General features: G+C 43.8%; 1 protein-coding gene across 3 annotated transcripts in view; it reads left to right on the forward strand.

Annotated features, from left to right (window-relative positions):
* REEP2 (receptor accessory protein 2) overlaps window positions 1–19,203 on the forward strand; it is a 37,836-nt gene extending 18,633 nt beyond the window's left edge. The window contains exons 5-8 of one of the 3 annotated variants that reach the window (XM_066589839.1): window positions 2,414–2,527; window positions 8,449–8,596; window positions 13,913–14,070; window positions 17,423–19,203. In XM_066589839.1, the coding sequence (XP_066445936.1) occupies window positions 2,414–2,527; window positions 8,449–8,596; window positions 13,913–14,070; window positions 17,423–17,497 (495 nt within the window). In that variant the 3' untranslated portion in view covers window positions 17,498–19,203. The remainder of the gene's footprint in view (window positions 1–2,413; window positions 2,528–8,448; window positions 8,597–13,912; window positions 14,071–17,422) is intronic. The other 2 variants (XM_066589841.1, XM_066589842.1) reach the window with 2 other exon arrangements.
* Window positions 19,204–20,060: the final 857 nt, after the last annotated feature.

A 20,060-nucleotide genomic window follows, 5' to 3' on the forward strand; every position in this document is an offset into this window, starting at 1 on the left:
AGAATTTATCAGCCTGCTCTGTAAATTTTTCTCACAAAAACCCTCTTCTGCTATGCATCCAAGTGAAGACGACGCTTAGGCCTCATGTCCACGGGCAAAAGGACAATTAAAATCCGCAACGGATCCGCACCCCATGCATTGACCACTCACGGGTAGATAAATACCTGCCGATGGTCAATAAAAGTGAATTTTAAAAAATTTGGAGCATGAAAAAAAAAATGGACATGCTCCATTTAGGTGCGGGTCTCCCGTGGGGACGGCTCCCGCAGGCTTCTATTGAAGCCTATGGAAGCCGTCCGGATCCGCAGGAGACCCGCGCCTGAATTAAACTCACCTGCTCCGGGCGATGCAGATCTTCCTTCCTTCGCGGCAAGATCTTCTTTCTTCGGTCCGGCGGATGTGCCCGGCGCGTGCGTGCCGGGCACATCCGCCCGGCCGAAGAAAGAAGATCTGGCCGCGAAGAAGGGAAGACACGCACGGCCCGCAGCAGGTGAGTTTATTCTGATTTTCAGCCCTATTGTCCGTGGAGCAGGAGGGACCCGCTGTGGATTCTCTATGGAGAATCCGTAGCGGGCCTGATTTTCCCCATGACATGAGGCCTTAGAAATCCATTTACACCTAGCTGTATAACAGTAGAGGGCGCTCCATCCAGATGTGTCTGCACCTGTTGTCTTTAGAACAGCTGCAGACACGACTTTTCCCACATTGCAGTTTATTAAGTGTTTGTATTATATTGAACCTATTTTTAATAGACCTGTGCAACACCACGCCATGTGTTTTACTGCTCTACCCACTCATATGCTGCTGTTCCCCGGCGGTGCGCTGTAAAGGACAGAAACACTTCTATTCTGCATACGGCTTCTCTCTTCACAGCACTCGCTCCCCACCGGATCCAGTGCATTGACAGGGACTCATTGGATGTACAGATGTGCATTGGATATACACTACTATATGTCATAACCCAATGCACTGAGAGCCATGTCATAATACAGACACTTATTAATAAACTGTAATATAGGAACAGTTGCGTCTGCAGCTGTTCTATAGATAATAGGTGCAGACACAGCTGGATAGATAACCCTCTACTGTTATGCCTGTTAATGCAGTGAGGTGCAGTCAGGTGAAGACGGATTTCTCAGCCCCTTCTTCATCTAGCTGAAGAGCGGCTTTGTTAGAAAAATATACAGAATAGGTTGATAGAATCGCCTATTCTGTACATACAAAAGTGAAGATACTCTTTAAAATAAATATACAGGTAAAGGACGGCCTTTGATAACTACCAGAGTATCCAGCAAACTGGGCACATACAATATAAAGACAAAAAACAAGAAAGATTCACTGAAGCCTGATCTGGGACCTGGCCTACCATAGATAAAATGATTTCTATAACATAAGCTTGGACAGACTTTGCTTGTCTAAAGTCACTCAAGTTATAAATTGTATACTAGATAGTGTGATCCAAAGGAGCAGTGACAACTTGGGGCCAAATATGGTTTTACCTAGTGGCAATTGAAAAAAATGGCGGACATGTAATATATGGTCATTCTGAGCCATTCATAGCTTCAGTTGCTCTTTGCAGAGAGGGAGCGGACTCCCATTTATGACATATGCAATAAATCACACCTCTCATGTCAGTTGTATTCCCATTATCCATTTTCGATCACAAGTTTGACAATCAAGTAAGAAGGTCTCCCAATCCCATTTACTTTATTGATTTTCACAGAATGGCATCTAGACTGCTTAGTGTAATATTAGTTTCCAGTGAAGGAAGATATAATATGCCGTATCAAATAACGCTGCACACCTCAACAACCATGCTTTTTGGCCAAAATGCAGTACCAACACCCGCATTTTATTAGTATGCATTAGTATCTTTGTATGTAGTTTGCTAGTTGGTGGGGGAGCCCAAGATGTCAGCCAGTGTGGCCCACCTTGGAGATACAGGGCAACCCGCTGTCATATCAGCCAGGGTTGATATCCTGTATGGTGGGTCACCACCCATCTATGGCTGACATCTTTGGTATCGTTCACATGTGCAGGCTATTAGTATATGCAGTCACTCCTCCCCAATCTGGGCTGGGTTGAGTGGGTGACTGCATATTAGCCTGCCAGGAACAAGCTGCTCCTCCACACATTATTGTCTGGCTGACTACATATCTTCAGGGCTTAAGGCGATTGCGCCTGCCCTACGGCGATTGTGCCGGTGGCGATTGTGCCTGCCTTATGGCGATCGTGCCTATGGCGACCGTGTCTGCTTTGCAGACCTTCAGGTATTGTATTTTTGGCTTTTTCAGTGAATATGTGGTTTTTTTCTTTTTCCTCACCTCTGTGATTTTACACCTCAACAACCAGATTCATTAATTTATTGTAATTTGGCTTTAAATGACAAATGTTCTTAAATGTGCACCTGCAGGAGATTGATGAGTACATCGCTCAGGCGAGAGACAAGAGCTATGAAACAATGATGCGTGTTGGCAAAAGGGGCTTAAATCTCGCTGCGAATGTTGCAGTGACGGCAGCTACTAAGGTAAGGTGGCAGTGTATGTGACAGATAGATCACAATACTTATTGAAAATGCATTTCATGATTTGGTTTTGCCTCTTCCATAATTACATTATTATCAGCATTGTATTGTTCTTGATAGATTCTTCTCACCTTACTCTGGTGGATTGGAGGATCTGTAGTAAAGATATGATATCGTATGATAAGAAAAATAAAATAGTTATAGTCTACAGTTGATATATAAGTATAATCTTCAACACAATGAAGCAATTTGTAAATTTTTTCAGAATTTAAGACACACTTTTTAGCAAGGAAAAAACTTGCTAGAAATTCCCTTCAGCTTGTAGTCCACAGTCATGGAGGTCCGGCAGCACTATAAAACACTCTGCCTTATGATTAAAGGCTCTACACCTTTTTTTTCTTTTAATCAATGTGTTTTTGATAATTAAGACTTTTTGTAATTGGTTTTAATTAAACATTTCTAAATTGTTTTATTCTAATGCTTGTATTGTGTTCCAAGGCCCTGCAGACTGGAGGACTGCAATCTTAGCAAATTTTGTCAGAGAGAAATGACAGCTCCTCCCCCAGCTCGCTCCCCTGTTGTGAATGTGTATTCACTGTGCTGGGGGATGGTGGAGGAGATCAGGATAGAGCAGAGAACACTACTATTACAGAGGGCTATATGACAGTGCTGAGGGATGGTGGAGGAGATCAGGACAGAGCAAAGAACACTACTATTACAGAGAGCTGTATGACAGTGCTGAGGGATGGTAGAGGAGATCAGTACAGAGAACAGAGAACACTACTATTACAGAGTGCTGTATGACAATGCTGAGGGATGGTAGAGGGGATCGGGAAGATGGAGAGCAGAGAACACCACTATTACAGAGAGCTGTATGACAGTGCTGAGGGATAGTGGAGGAGATCAGGATAGAGCAGAGAACACTACTATTACAGAGGGCTGTATGACAGTGCTGAGGGATGGTGGAGGAGATCAGGAGGACGGAGAGCAGTACTACCGTATTACATTGGGCTGTATGACAATGCTGAGGGATGGTGGAGCAGATCAGGACAGAGCAGATAACACCACTATAACATTAGGCTTTATGACAGTGCTAGGAGGTGGTAGAGGAGGAGATCAGGAGGACAGAGCAGAGAACGCTGGTATTATAGAGAGTTGTATGACAGTGCTGAGGTATGGTGGAGGAGACCAGGATAGAGCAGAGAACACTATTATTACAGAGGGCTGTAGGACAGTGCTGCAGGATGGTGGAGATCAGTACAGAGAGCAGAGAACACTACTATTACAGAGAGATGTATGACAGTGCTGAGGGATGGTAGAGGAGATCAAGTGGACGGAGAGCAGAGAACACTACTATTACAGAGAGCTGTATGACAGTGCTGAGGGATCGTAGAGGAAATCAGGAAGATGAAGAGCAGAGAACAATGCTACTATAGAGAGCTGTATGACAGTGCTGAGGGATGGTAGAGGAGATCAGGATAGAGCAGAGAACATTACTATTACAGAGGGCTGTATGACAGTGCTGAGGGATGGTGGAGGAGATCAGGATAGAGCAGAGAACAATGCTATTACAGAGAGCTGTATGACAGTGCTGAGGGATGGTGGAGGAGATCAGGGCAGAGCAGAGAACACTACTATTACAGAGGGCTGTATGGCAATGCTGAGGGCTGATGGAGGAGATCAGTACAGAGAGCAGAGAACACTGCTATTACAGAGGGCTGTATGACAATGCTGAGGGATGGTGGAGGAGATCAGGATAGAGCAGAGAACACCACTATTACAGAGGGCTGTAAATCATTGTTTGGTGAATTTTTTGCTCTCATAAATAGTGAGGAGGAAAGGGACCAGCAGCTACTCAGAGAGAGGATGATATGTAGCTAGGGTGAGATAGGAGAGGAAAGAGTAGCTGAACTTGTGTGCATTTATAAGAGAGATCAGCTGATCATTCCTGAGAATGCACCTCAGCCAGAAACCTGAATGTAGGAAAGCCTGCAAACCAGTGAGATTTTCTGCATGCATGAAAGGAAATTATAATGCAAAAACAGATAAGTGGATATATTGATTTTTCATGCACAAAGGTATCCCTAGCCTTTAAATGCCACTTCTAATCTATCCTCTATCTAATTGACTGTAATTATATTTCTGCTCTGCACTCTGACTGCTTGGTGGCCAATCTGCTTCAACAGTAAGAGCTTGCTTTATCTGTGCACTATCCTTTAATAGTAGTGGGAAGGTGCTGGGAGAAAGATCTGAGATCTCTGTCAAAGTCATCTATATCTGCTTGATGGGAGTAGCTGTAATGTATAAGGACCCCATCAAAAGAATGATATATCTATGCTAAATTAATAACTTTGGGACAAGTGGAGACTCTGCTTAAATGTGCTAAATCCCAAATTTTAAGGTTACATTGCTATTAGACGTTAATAGACAATGGCAAGAATATATGAATAACTTAAGATTCCTCCTAGTCACCTCAAAAAAAGATCAATCAAATATACTCCACGGTCCAGGTGAGCTCCATTTCCATCTACCTGCCATGCAGCTTTATATGAAAGAAACTACCCCCTCTTCCATCCTAAAATATCAAGAAAGGAAGCAGTACCTAGATTAGTTACTGACATTGACCACTCAACTTCCTTAAACCACCAGGAAAATCACTAGTGTGTAATGTAAAGACTAGACTAACAAGACTGCAGATCTCCAGAACGAGCAGCCTTGGGTGGGGGGCCCTACGGACTCATTGGAAGAGAAGGGTGACATAGGGGAGATGATTTAGATTGGTTTCCAAATATACCTATTGCTAGGGGCTACATGAAAAAGTTTGGTAGTTAAGATGGCTCAGATCACTAGCTGTTGTGGTGGGGCTCAGCTATATGGCTATTTCTTCAGAACTAAGGGTGTCGGCAGCAGGGAAGGGAGAGACCTTCATACTCTACCCTTACATAGGACGACTACTCGACAGCCATCCTACAGACTACTGTCCGACTATCTCTCCTATGTTTTACACAAGTGTGATAGTCGTTCAGGTGAATGGAGGCAGAGCAGGCCGGGATCATTCATCCATTCATAGTAAACAGGAGTCGCACAAGCATTTACACGGCAGAAAAGTCACTTGGTTTTTAGTTCTGCTTAAAACCAAGCAACTCCAACAAATAAGCGATTTCTCGATTTAGTGCCCTGTCGGTGATTGTGTGTACACAAGACGATTATCGCTCTAATTCACTTTTTCCAGCAAAAATTCGGGTGACATTAAGAGAAAAAGGGGTACCTGGAAGAAGGAGAAGCAGTTAGACTCCATTCGCTTAATGTATGTGGCTTTCCTTTCTTGAGGAGGGGGGGGGGTCGAGAGAAGGGACAATGTGTGTATCCTTATGTAGAGATGTTGAACAAGCAAGGAAGATTTTAACTTAATAGCCTAAAGAGTTGAATAAGTGAAGATGAGTAAAGCTGTGGATTTGGATAGAATTACCTTTCCTGTAATCATACATTTGTACCATGCATACAGCAGAGTCTTATGGATAGAGCCTGTATGGCAAAGGCTGTATGGTTCCTTAATATGGAACTCTGTGCAGCCTCCATGCAATGCCGTAAGGCTCTGTAAGACAATATATGTACAGAGACATACTCCTCTAAATGAGAGAATACCTGTAGGCATACAGAGTACAAAGGCATGAGCAACAATTTTCTTTTCTATTGGGTTTTGACAGAATTTGGAAGAACAAACGACTGTATGCCGTAGGAGGCCTATGGAGGCCAAGGCATAACTTGAAGCATCTGGGCCCCAATGCAAAACCTGTAACAGGGCCCCCAACTATAATGCTTTATTCATAGTACTGGGCTCCCTATATGGAGAAGAGAGGCCTTATGGGCCCCCTAAAGCTCCCGGGCCAGGGTGCAACCGCATCCCCTGCATCCCTTATAGTTACACCCCTGTATGGAGGTACAGTAGAGGCCTTGTGGACCGCTTTTGACAGTCCTATTATGGCTCCATAGAAAACTGAGACATGCTACAGGCTTGAGCGTGAATTGTAATTTTGCTTTATTTTGCCCTGGTTATAGCCCTTCCGTTGTTTCCTCATTGCTATCATACTGTGTTAGTAAACTATAACATTTTTTATCCTCATTAGCATTATTTGCTGCCTCCTCCTGGATAAGAATGTCTCCTATAATATCTGCATTTACATTTCTCACACTTAGGCAGGTTTCAAATAACCGTAATATGTCCACATTTTAACATTTGTACTATGGTCACATGACTTGGACCCCCACAGTTCTACTGAACTTAAAGGAGTTTTCTGGGCATTTCGGTGAGAGCTGTGCCTGCAATTACCAGCGCCGGCCACTACACAGGGGTTGGAGCTGTCTGTTTCCATCTCATACCCTGTTTTGTGATGCTGACAGCTCGTGCTTGAACAGCTGATGGGACGGGGGGGGGGGGGGGTCGTGAGTGGCAGATCCTAGCCGATCAACTGTTGGTGATCTATCCTTAGTATTTGCCCAGAAAACAGCTTTAACTTAGATTGCCAAAGTTTGTTAAGTTTAGTTCAGTAGAGCCGTGGGTCATTATACAGCCATTAAAATATAACCTTATTACTGCTGTATAGAATCTAATTCTAAAATAACGTAAATTCTTAGCATAGTTGAAAATGATCACTTTTAAGGGTTTTATCAATAAAACAAAACCCGTCCCCAGCTGGGCCCTGCTTAAAATAACAAGTGAGAGTATACTCACCTCTCCTAGGACCCCCGGGACATGTTGACACCCAGAGCTGGCATCAGTGGCGACTTCCAGGTAGATCGTCTGGTCTGAAGCACGTGACGGCTGCGGCGAATCACAGGCCACAGCATCATGTTCCCAAACTCCTGGCATCATGGCAGCCAGGATATGAGCACTGATGCCATGAGCGCCAAGAGTGCTGTTGCAGCCTCTTATTGCCCGCAGCAGTCACATGCTTCTACCCGGCTCATCTAACTGAAGTCACTGCCAATGCCAGCACTGGCTGTCAGCTGCTTTCCCGGACCCCAGGAGAGGTAAGTATACCCTCCTTTGTTGTTTTAGGCAGTGCCCAGCTGGGGAAGGGGGTTTTGTGTTAGGCCTCATGTCCACGGGGAAAATCAGGCCGCTACGGATTCAACATGGAGAATCTGCAGCGGGTCCCTCCTGCCCTGCGGACATGGGCGCTGAAAATAGGAATTTAAAAGAATTTACCCATCCGGAGCGGGCGGGGAAGGTCTTCTCTTCCTCACGGCCGGATCTTCTTTTTCGGCCGGCGGATGAACTCGTCACGCCGGCGGCACGTCGCCGACGGGCCGCGCGCATGCGCCGGGCACATCCGCCGAGCCGAAGCAAGAAAAATCCGGCCGTGAGGAAGAGAAGACCTTCCCGGTCCGCTCCGGATGGGTAAATTCTTTTAAATTCCTATTTTAGGTCTCCCGCGGATCCGGACGGCTTCCATAGGCTTCAATAGAAGCCCGCGGGAGCCGTCCCCGCGGGAGACCCGCACGAAAATGGAGCATGGTCCAGATTTTTTCATGCTCCATTTTTAAAAAAATCACTTTTATTGACCATCCGCGGGTATTTATCTACCCCGCGGGTGGTCAATGCATCCCTATGGGGTGCGGATCCGCGCGCGGGAGAAGAGTTAAAATCCGCTGCGGATTTTAATTCTTCTTTTGCCCGTGGACATGAGCCCTTAATGAGAAAACCCCTTTAAGAAGATACTCATAGTTTACTCAAACTCACCTTGAAAATATTTCCTTTTAATCAGATTTTTTAAACATAAATTGTATTTTAATGATTGTCATTATTTACAGTTCCTGTGTTGGTAAATCCCATGTTGCGCCATTAGTAATACATAACCCCGTAGCTGTATGCAGAGCTTGATTGGCTGGCATGTATGTTTTAGAACATGTTTATTTCTCAGGGCCAAGGGGTGCTGTCAGAGAAGTTGCGGAGTTTCAGCATGCAGGATTTATCTCTGATACAAGATGATGATGCTGTGCATCTGCAGAGTCCAGAGCCCCGGTTACGCAGTGCTTCCAGCGGACTAGTGGAGAACGTGGTGGATCAAGGTAGAAACTTAATGGCAATGCGTGAACTAGAATTAGTGTACGAGTACGTGGTGCGGAGGTAGTCGTAGAAATGTGCATTCACTCCTAGATTGCGTTGTGTAATAAGAAGACCAGTTTAGGTAATCATGAGGTTCTTGAGATTGTTTGGACTATAAGGTCTCTTTCACACGGCCGACAGCGATATCGCATCGATGTTCCGTGCGATATTGCTGCGTTTTCTCATGGCAATATTGCGATTTTGTGTCTTTAGTCCTCAGGCAACGATTCCTGGTCAGAGGTTTTCAAAACCCAGTTTCCAGGAAGCCCTGTCTCTGATTGGCTGAGCCACAGCAATTGAGAACCAATCAGAGCCAGCGCACGATGAACCAATCACAGCAATACAAAACTTAGCACTGATGTTTTAGCATTTATGCTTTCTGTATTTCAATAGTGAAGGTCAAATAAAGCAAATTTGTATAGTCTATATAAGTAAAAAAAAGTTATGAAATTAACCACTAAGTGCATAATTTAATATAATTTCCCTTGCAGGACACTGATTGATTTTATGTGTTCAGCTTTAAAAGCTGTCACTTACCAGATTGTTATTCTGCTGATATTTGGAACAGTATTGCGTACCTAGACTGCTTCCACATGGCCAAGAAAATCGTGCAAGATTTGTACGTTGCGAGACGCATGAATATGAATCCCATTAATTTGAATGAGGTTATACACATGAGCGTTTTGTTTTTTTTCCACATCACAGCACGGGAAAAATCGCAGCATGTCCTATCTTTGGGCATTCCCTCAGAACGCATCGCCTATTGTTTTCAAACAATGGGAAACACTCGACGGCGGAGGATCACTACTTCCCTGAAGTGATGCAAGGCATTTTTAACCCAATCCGCCCCACATCCATGGGGATCTCACATGCTGGGTTTCACAGCCCGACACACGCCTGTGTGAAATTAGCGTAAGGCTAGCCTCACACGGGCAAGCGCGATATTGGGCCGTGAATCACGGCCCCATATCGCACTTCCCACCACGTGAAAGCCCTGTAGATGCGAGGTGTTTTCATGTGAAAGAAGAAATTTTCATTCTTTGGGGAAGAATGGAACGTCCGCTGCAGCTGTCACAGTCGCGGCAGAGGATCGCACAGTTCTCCCATTGCCTTTAATGGGGCAGGTGCTGCTACCGCCGCCCCCATTGAAAACAATGGGGCTGTGATGCGAGATCTCGCGGCCAGATAGAACATGCTGTGATTTTTTTCTCACATCACAATGCCATGTAGGAATAAAATCGCTCATGTGTATGACCCATTCAAAACAATGGGGTTCATATTTGTACGAGATTTGCGCGTCTCGCAACGCAGAAATCTTGTGTGATTTTCTCGGCTGTGTGAAACCAGCCTAAGTGTAGATATTTCTTCATGGCTGAAATAAGCATATTATTTGTTATGTTCCCAAATGCAAAGATGTAAAGCACTATTTCTTTCCATCTTTGTTGAAAAAGATGCATATGCTGAAGGTGTTTTCCAGGACTCAGGATCGGTCATCAATAGTTGATGGGGACCAGCTGTTATTGGCTCTTCTCTCAAAGTGGACTGAACCAGCTCTGTCCATAGTGCAGTGGCCTAGGGTGGTATTGCATGTGCAGCTCCCACTGAATTTAATGGAAGATATGCCTGCATTACCAACCCAGGCCACTGCAATGTGGACTGAGCTGTCTGATTGCAGCTCTGTCTGCATTGAAAGCAGGCACAGTGAACAGCTGATCAGTGGGGGTCCCAAGCACCAGTCCCTTCCAGCCAACAACTGATGGATTATCCTGAGGATAGGTCACCAATAGTTAAGTCACAAGAAACTACTTTAAATCCCATGCATATAGTTTGCACTGTACTATGTTATGAATCTTCAGTGCAAAATCTAGAAGAGATACATACGCTGAAGCTAGTTATTAATGACATTGGCTGTAGGTTTGGGGGTCGTTGTCCTGCCACAGAATAAATATGTAGCCAATAAGAAGCCTCCCTGATAATATTACATGATGGATAAGTATCTGCCTGTATTGCTCAGCATTGAGGACACCATTAATCCTGACCAAATATCCACCTTCATTTGTTGAAATGCAGCCCCAAACTTGCGAGGAGCCTCCTCCATGCTTCCCTGTTACCTGCAGACACTCATCATTGTACCGCTCTCCACCGTGCTTCACTGCTGCCTGCAGACACTCCTTATTGTACCGCTCTCCACCGTGCTTCACTGCTCCCTGCAGACACTCATTATTGTACCGCTCTCCACCGTGCTTCACTGCTGCCTGCAGACACTCCTTATTGTACCGCTCTCCACCGTGCTTCACTGCTCCCTGCAGACACTCATTATTGTACCGCTCTCCACCGTGCTTCACTGCTGCCTGCAGACACTCATTATTGTACCGCTCTCCACCGTGCTTCACTGCTGCCTGCACACACTCATTATTGTACCGCTCTCCACCGTGCTTCACTGCTGCCTGCAGACACTCATTATTGTACCGCTCTCCACCGTGCTTCACTGCTGCCTGCAGACACTCATTATTGTACCTCTCTCCAGCCCTTCAGCGATCAAACTGCTTGCCTTTACAGCCAAATATTTCACATTTTGACTTGTTAGTCTGGAGCATCTTCTGCTGCCATTTTTCTGCTCCCCAGTTCCTATGTCCCTGAATCAGACACCTGTTTTTGAAAAAAATTCTTACTCTACAACATTTTTTCCACACCTACCTAAGGTCCAATGCCCTCAGACGCCCGCCGCAAATTCCACAGCAATGTCCATCCATAGACATGCTATATTAAAAGATTCTTCCCTACCCACGAACGGAAATCAACTGCGATTTTCCGCTCATGGGGGAGAATCGCAGTATGATCTGGTGCGGAAAAATCACACGGACGGCTTCCACTGCAGTCAATGGAAGCCGTCTGTCCCATGGCACTTCCGCAGTGAGAGTTGTAGCCCAGCGCCAGTGCGTCATGCCCAGCACTGCGCATGCACGCCGGCTGAGACACTGGTGGCAGATCCGGACAGGTGAGTATGGGTCTCTGGGGGTCATTGTCGGGGCACTGGGGCTGATTCCCTTGCGAGATTTCGCAGTCCGAATCCGACCCAACCGAGGGCATGAGGCCTAAAATGTTTGCACAGTACCGTACACGTGTAAATTCACCAAAGGGATCTCATGGGTGCGGCTGGAGGTTGATGATGAATTTTGCCATCTCCAACTTGAGTGCCAGTATAGCTTGTCTGAAAGCTGATTATTGTAGTAATATGAGCAAGTAATATGACATTATATTCTTGTTTTGAGGTCTACATACATTTTAATAATAGTCACATGACTAGAAAGGAACATTTTAATATGTGAAGTCATTCTGCAATGAACACAGTTTATATCTTTTCCTAGTTTTATGTATGGACATATTTATTGAACACTTTTTTTTTGTCTTCTCTGCTTCCGTGGATTCCATGTAAGTTTACAATATAGGGCACGGTCGTCAGTTGTTAATCTGCATGATCTTATCTGATGTTCTCTATATGAATATGAAACTAAATTCTGAACAATTAAAGGTATTCTTGTATGAGAATAAACATGAAATTAAAGGGAAACTCAATTATGTTTGGTGAACTGAATAGCAATAGGCTCCGCAGGGGGCAGAGGCCCACTATGTCATAGAACAGTTGACACTTTTAGATACTACCCCGTTTCCCCCAAAATAAGACACGGTCTTATAATAATTTTTGCTCTAAAAGCTCTTATTTTTTTTACATGTATAGCTGCCTGGACGCTATTTTAATTAACTTTTTTTATTAACTGTAACTTAAGTGTATTTTTGGAGTAGGGCATATATTTCAAGCATCCTCAAAAGTTCTCAAAATTCATGCTAGGGCTTATTTTCGGAGAAACAGGGTAGGATAGAAAGATAGTTGATGGTCCCGAGCTCTGTTAACTGATTTTTTTTGTTTTACTTAGCAATGTGGTGATTGGTCCCCTCCCAGATAGTGTCCATCATCTGCTGTAGCCATTATGTTACGCAATATGAAAATCATATTTAAGTGATTGCAGAGAACAAAATCATGCAAAAAAGGGGCCTTTATGAGGAGTGATGTTAACCCAGTTATGTAGACTCTGCGTACCTCTAGACACATCCATGTGTGTCATTCAACTTTTGCTCTTTAGCTGCAACTTGCTACTCTGTCCTTGTCACTTTTAGAAAGTGTAACATGTAAGAATGTGTAACCTTGTTATTTGTATAGCGACAACTTATTCCACAGCATGTTTAAGTAATTTATTAATTACCTCCCCACCAAGCTGGATACTCATTTTACCAACCTCGGAAGGATGAGTTCAGAAGCATAACTTGAAGCTTCTGGGCCCCAGTGCAAAATCTGTAACAGGGCCCCCAACTATTATGCTTTTTTCATAGTACTGGGCTCCCAATATGGAGAAGAGAGGACTTATGGGCCCCCTAAGGCTCCTGGGCCCAGGTGCAACCGCATCCCCTGCACCCTCTATAGTTACGCCCATGGATGAGTTGACCTTGAGCTAACCACATATTGAACTTGCAACCTTCAGGCTGTGAGCAAGAGCTTAGCACTCTGCGCCATACGAGGCTCTTAATGTAGTGTTGTGATCCTGTTGCCATGTAAAGCGGATAAATTAACATAATTCCAAGCAAATTTTAATGACTATGATAAGATCATAGGAGGTTCTTTAGATGTTATTACTGGGGAACCTCCAAAATGTGGGGGATATCAGAGGACATTCAGAGTTATATGCATCCTCCATAGGGGGTCCCTTTCCTCTGTCAATCTATTAAAGCCAATGAAGTACCTCCTTATTAGGGCTCTCTTGTCAGAATATAGATGCTATGTTTTATTTTATTCCGCTAGCACAAGAGACTCAAACATTTTTGTCATGGAAAAACAGTTATTTTGCTTTACTGACATTTTCATTTTTTCCCATTGAAACTGCTGTCACACAGTTCTATTTTGGCACTTTACAGCTGTCTATATGTCTCATACAATAATGGTGTCACAGACTGAGCAGTGATGTAAGTTAGTTGAAGCCTTTCTTGCTATCTATAGCATAACACTTAGTCATGTTTAGTACATCGTGGCTGTCACTTGTGGTCTGTAAACTTTGTTTAGAGACCGGAGAATTCCATTTACGGTTCTGTCATTTCCCTTTTGTTTCCCTAAAGGCTCAGCAGATGTGTTCCATATAATGTCACCCATGAAATCATTCATATCTACAAAGTTAGTTGTGATTTACACCCGCTGTATACCATATCTGATTTTCCATTTTTGCTTGCAGCCTCATCCAACTGTTTAGCAGCTGATGAACAACGACAAGCAAAGTCAGATGTAGACCACTCGGATGTGAAATCAGAACCGTCAGATGAAGATGCTGTTGAAAAAGCACCAAAACGTATAGCAAGTGTCAAAAGTGTTAAGAAAGTGACAAAAGTTGAGGTATGCTTTGAAATACTTGGTGGTATTCATTCCTATTGTGGCAAAGTGCCCACTGGAGTGTCATGCTTACGCCAGTAGAGGGCCAAACTATAGGCATCCAGGATGCAGAAAGCAGTGGAAAATTTCTTTCTCTGGAAGGGGTTAAATGTGTAACTCAGGAAAGTGCCTGGATTGCTGAAGTTGGGGGAGAAAGGCCCTTGCTTTATTACACTATCCCTGCACTGCACAGCTATAATAAATCTATTGAAACGTACTATCAAATACTACCACCTGTAATATATTAAACTCTTTGCATGCATGTAGAACTCCTACTAAAATACCCTTCTGTACTGGTGCATCGTCTCCACCGAAAGAATGGGTGGAGACATGGGTTGGTCACCCTTATACGCCCCCAAGTGGTGATTGGTTGGTAGGAGTGCCTTTGTAAATCTCCAGCCTGGGGCACCCATCAATCTGGAGGCCAGGGCATCCTGCCCTGAGGACAGCCTTTTTGGTAAGCAGCATGCCGCTTGTTGTCCGGCTTCTCCAGCTCTGCCGTCCTGACAGCGGCCCACACACAGCAAACCATACAGCTGCAAGCTGCAGGTGTAGCACTCCCGGCGCAGAGCACTACAACATTTTACAGAACACTGCTGCTGAAGTGTCCGCCACTCACCCTGCGCCCGCTCCAAATCCTGCCCTGCCATCTGCGCCGGCCATGCTCTCGGCCCCGCTGTGACTATCTCGTCGGTGGCCTCCTAGCTCCACTGTGACTCTCGTCCCCGCTGGCCTCCCATCTTCGCTGTCACAGTCCCCAGCGCCCTGCCATGTGTTTGGTCATGGCCCCGTGGTCAGTCTCCCCGCTGGCCTCCCCTCTATACTCCCAGCTCTGCTGTCACTCTCCTCCCCGCCAACCTCCAATGGATGGATGACGGGACAGCAGAGACCAGGAGCCAATCGACAGCTAGGGGCGTGATCGGGGTGTTACCTCCAGCTAGGCCAGTCAGCCCTTGCTGCTGGTGGAGACAAGATGCACCAGTACCATACCCTTATATGCCCTATAATCGCAGATCCTCCGATCCTCATAGGTTTTCGTATATAGGAAAATCATTGAGATAAATATACAAATTCAACAGGATAAAGTTATATCATTATGACTTCTGAATACAAGATACATTATTCCAGATTAGTCTATGGTTAAAGCATTCCATATACGTATCCAAAGATACTCAGTCCGATATTACATATAAATATTGGATGTTCCACTTATCTTCACATGTAGCAAAAATGATTAAAACAATGCTGATAGACCATATGAACAATCCACGCCAGATACTGGCACTCACGACACTACAGCAGTGTCAATATATTTCTTATAACTGTGCTTTGTAGGGCTAGTCTATTACCTCGATGATCCCACAGTTTATATCACCCTGATATTTTCTGACTGTCAGTATTATTTTTTTATATTTAATTATCATTTATTTTGTACTTATTTCTTATTTTTGTAATAAAGTAATTTCAAGTATAGCTTCAAGTGGGACGGCTAGAGAGCCGTATCTTAACAGTTCCTTTATTACATGTCTGGATACTGCTTTTACGTGCCCTCGGCGCCCCAGTTTTTAAATGGTGAGCTGCCTCTATCTTTTTAGTTCAGGTTAGCTTCTTGAAGTTGCTGCAAATTAGATGGAGGTACTGACATGCTCTGAAGAGCTGGCAGGAAGGGGTCATCTATTCATGCCGCTTGTGCCAAATTCTGACCCCTACATCAGTGTGGTGTAACAGGCAATGTTTTTTCACTGCTTGAGAATCCAATTTTTGTGCTCTTTTGCCCCCTGGAGTCTTGCCTTTCTGTTTCTCATAGCAATGGCACTTGGATAGGTCATCTGCTATTATAGTCCATCTATGCTAAGGAATGATGAGCTGTGCATTCGGACACATTAGTGGAGCTTCACCATTGTATTCGGCTGCAGTCTGCTTGACTGTGCACCACTTGTTTGTCAGAATGATTCTTGACATCCTCCTCTGACCATCTTCGTTGACAACTTGTTTACATCCGCAGGATTCCTTTTTGCCAAATGTTTTTCCTCGATCACATCATTATCCATTTACTCTCGATATCATGAGAAAGGAAACTGTCACAAGGTTGGCAGTTTTTGAACTCTTGGCCCTCGGATCACTCAACATCTCATGTGGATTCGCACTAAATTACTGACCTACAGACAACTTGCTGTCTTGATTTTATGTTTCACTCCAGGGTCATGTGTGTAATTTACATATATGGAAATTCCAATCATGAATGGGCAACTGTCTCTAATAAAAGTGTATATACACTCATTTTCAAAAAAAATCCATGACCTAGAAGTAGTTACTGCCATGAGAGGAACACATGTGGCTGCAGGATGTCCTGTACATATCACTGAGCTGTCACTGTCCCTCATACCACTACTAGGGGGGACCGATTGTTGCATGCGATGGCCCCCCATACCATCACACCAGCAGTGGGGGCAGTGTGCCGCTCCACAGCAAAGGCAGGATTGAGGCGCTCACCGCTAGGTCTCCAGACACGAACATGGCTGTCATCAGTGCAGTGTTGTTGGATGATTAGACAATTCTTTCTACTGGTGGTTCTGTCAAGGGCATCCTGATCCCCAAGCATCCACTGATCCCAACATCTACTAACATTCTGGTGAAAATGGCCCAGGTGGCGGCAATTTGTTGATACCACAATCCAGCATCTCACATTCCAATAATACGCCCCTCTCAAACTCTTGACTGGGTGAAATCTCTTTGATTGCATCGTAGAGGCGTCTAGTGGTCAACATGTTCTACACAAGTGGGAAAAGAGGTCCCTACACACAAGGAGCCTCTGAGAGCCTTTTATAGGCCAATGGTGGAACCACTTTTAGGGCCTCAGGTGACAGACCGATCATCTAATCACCCGCAACTCTAATCATTTAGTCTAAGATGTAACCTCATGCCGAGTTTTACAACAAAACAACAACTCCTAGGTGCTTATCCCTGGCAACCACTTATCCCCCTTACCCTATGACAGTAAAGATGCACACACTGACAATGTGAGGGGCATTATTATGTTTTTGGAAAAGTAAGGGAACATTGCTGTTTGCTTACTGAATCCTGAATATATGGGCATTTCAAGAAATCTGAAGACCTTTAAGATTAGGATGATTTTCATAGTACAGAGTTAGATTAGCAGTCTGGGAATAGACAGGGGCTTTATGGAAATCAGTGCAAAGAAGAAGTGAAGGTGATCTAGAGTAATTTACTATGCTTATCTTTGGACTGATTGTGTTATGTATTAATGTAAATGAAGCAATATCTAATATGTACAACATCTGTATTTCTAAAACAGCCACAAGCCAAGAATTTAAAGGTGCGCCCCAAGAAAAAAACGACAGGAACCACTGTGCCTGGAGAGTCAGCATGAAAACATGTCTTTCTATCCAGATTTTACCTTATTCGCTGCTGATTTAAAACTCTTGGGAGGACCGTTTGCTTCAATAGCAACAACTATTACTTTTAGGATCACTCCACATCTGGGGGTCAGTATTTGCGAGAAAACATGTTTATTAAAATTCTATCATTATATATATGACCGAGCCACACTACAATATGCGATGGTGCTGAGATCCACAGCTGGTACTGGCTGTTCTCAGTGAACAAAAATCTGCAAAAATAGATTAAAAAAGCCAAAACCCTATAATAACAGTAATAATGAATCCTATAAGGACAGGCATGCAGTTGTGTCTGCCATCTCCCCAGGCTGCTGCAGATCTATTATCTACAAGACTTGTGTGAACTACTACAATAGGTGCTCAGTATTCCGCTAATTATACTTTACAGTGGCCTCAGTAGTGCAAATAATAAGTATTCACATTTTAAAATTGTTTTTAATCTAAAAATAACAGCCATTCCTGTCTCTATACCTTACCTGTCCTAAAAGCTTTTAGTGTGCTCCTACATAGGATATACAGTAGTATAGATGAGGCAGTCATTTATACGGTATAGCAATGCACATGAATCCGTATTTAGTGAACTGGAATGCTTTTATGCTGTATTATAGCAGGGGATAGACTTGGGTCTGTTTCCTGCCAAGATGACGGGCACTACAGAATAGGAGATTTATGGAAGAGACTTGATATCGAAGGTCAGAAAATGAAATAGTTGAAACTGGTGGCAGTGAAGGCTAGAAGCGTATAGATGGATAGACTGTAGGTGAACAAGGAGGGCTGTGTAACCAATCAAGGCTGATTAAACCAAGGGTACATACTGTATATTATAATGACGAGCTCTGAGAAGATAGACGGAGTATAGCTCCATAACCCTCGGCCACATATGCTGGAGGCTCTACTTGGTTTTAGGTGGATGGAAACTTATGAATGTTCACAGAACTTATTAAAGAAGTGTAAATGTAAATATTTTTACTGCTTGTAGATTAGACTCTCCATAACATCTTAAGATAAGGTGATTTTCCGGCTATGAATGGGCCTATTGGGGCAGTACTCTTCATGGGTTACTGATATCCATTCTTCAAAAAGAACAGGTTTTTGCAGAATTCGAGAGAAGTCTTTCACTGATCCTTGACAATGTACGAATGCTGCATGTCACATCATGCGGTTCTTAGAGTTTACATTCACTTTATACTGTGTATAAATCGTCCGGCACCTCTCCATTTTCCATATTGCTTAATATAATGCTACCACCAACAGTAAGATTGCCTTCGTGAAGCAGAACTAAGGCTGCTATTCCTAAAATAGTTGCTAGATTATAGGTATGTGTGGTTGGAAATTACAGATTGCCACCGCTTTGATAGCCTTTCTATTCAGCCTGTTTGCAAGTAAGCTCTATATTTCTATAAAAAGTAAAGCAAAAATAAACCTTAATATGCAGTGTGGATAAAGACACAGAATCAGTGATTATGAGCCATACTTTGCTTTTTATTTCTGCCGACGCATTTTGGGCACAGGGAAATCGGGCAGATGAACTTTTGAGTCCATTGGTAGGAGAAGTTCTCAGATGCGACTTTCACTTTCACAAACTTTACATACCTGTCAGTGTACAGAATGTGTTGTCACCTGTCCTGATTTCCTGGCAGGGGAGGACAAGCAATGGGCAGTTAAATACTCCTGTTCAGAAAATTAATGTGGGGGGGGGGGGGGGGGGGAGATGATTGGCACATATTGAATACATGTGCGCCAGTTGCTATTTCTTGACTGCACTATTCATTTGCAGTAAGAGGAGTGGTAGTGAATGTTTTCTCTATATACCACCATATAAGTGGGTTCACACAGGTTTTTAGGAAAAATGTCACCTTTTTGCTTTTTTTGCCACTTTTTTTTTTACAATGTGCTTATATGTTTGTTGTAAGCCATAGGAATTATGAAGTATGCTACAAAGTTTTTGTGCGTTTTAAAGCTTTTTATGTTCTACTCAAAATGCTGCATGATCTAGGTATGGCATTTTTTTATAGTCATTTTTCCATCTCTTGTGGAAAATTCATTGCCTTTTTACTATAAGGAAGCAGCCTGAAGGTCATTGACTGTCACAATGTGAATGTATATGCCCAGTGATTGCCCATCTGTGCCCAGAAAATCAGACTGAATACAGGTGACAGCCCTTAGCACACACTCTTTGCACATGTGCACATAGTCTAGCACACAGTGGTGTGATATATACTAGCTTCATTCCATAAGTACATTTATGAAAAGCCTTAATTACATGATATTACCAGTGGTTATAACTCGTTAGACACTAATTACACAGCTCAGTTGTTACTGGATCATTCCATCCAGTACATTGTACAATCAACCACGGACATGCGGAGTCACTTGTATTTTTACACAGATTGTGCAATAACACGTTTAGTCTTAAGTCAGTCAGGAGGGCCGCTAAGCCCAGCGATGGTTCGGCTTCTTGGGGCAGATCCTGTGCCAGGCCTGCTGCTGGTGTCAGTAACTGGAATGACTCTACGGGGGTCGAAGGGTGACAAC

This window comes from Eleutherodactylus coqui, chromosome 2 (genome assembly GCF_035609145.1).
Source record: "Eleutherodactylus coqui strain aEleCoq1 chromosome 2, aEleCoq1.hap1, whole genome shotgun sequence".
NCBI classification, from domain to species: domain Eukaryota; kingdom Metazoa; phylum Chordata; class Amphibia; order Anura; family Eleutherodactylidae; genus Eleutherodactylus; species Eleutherodactylus coqui.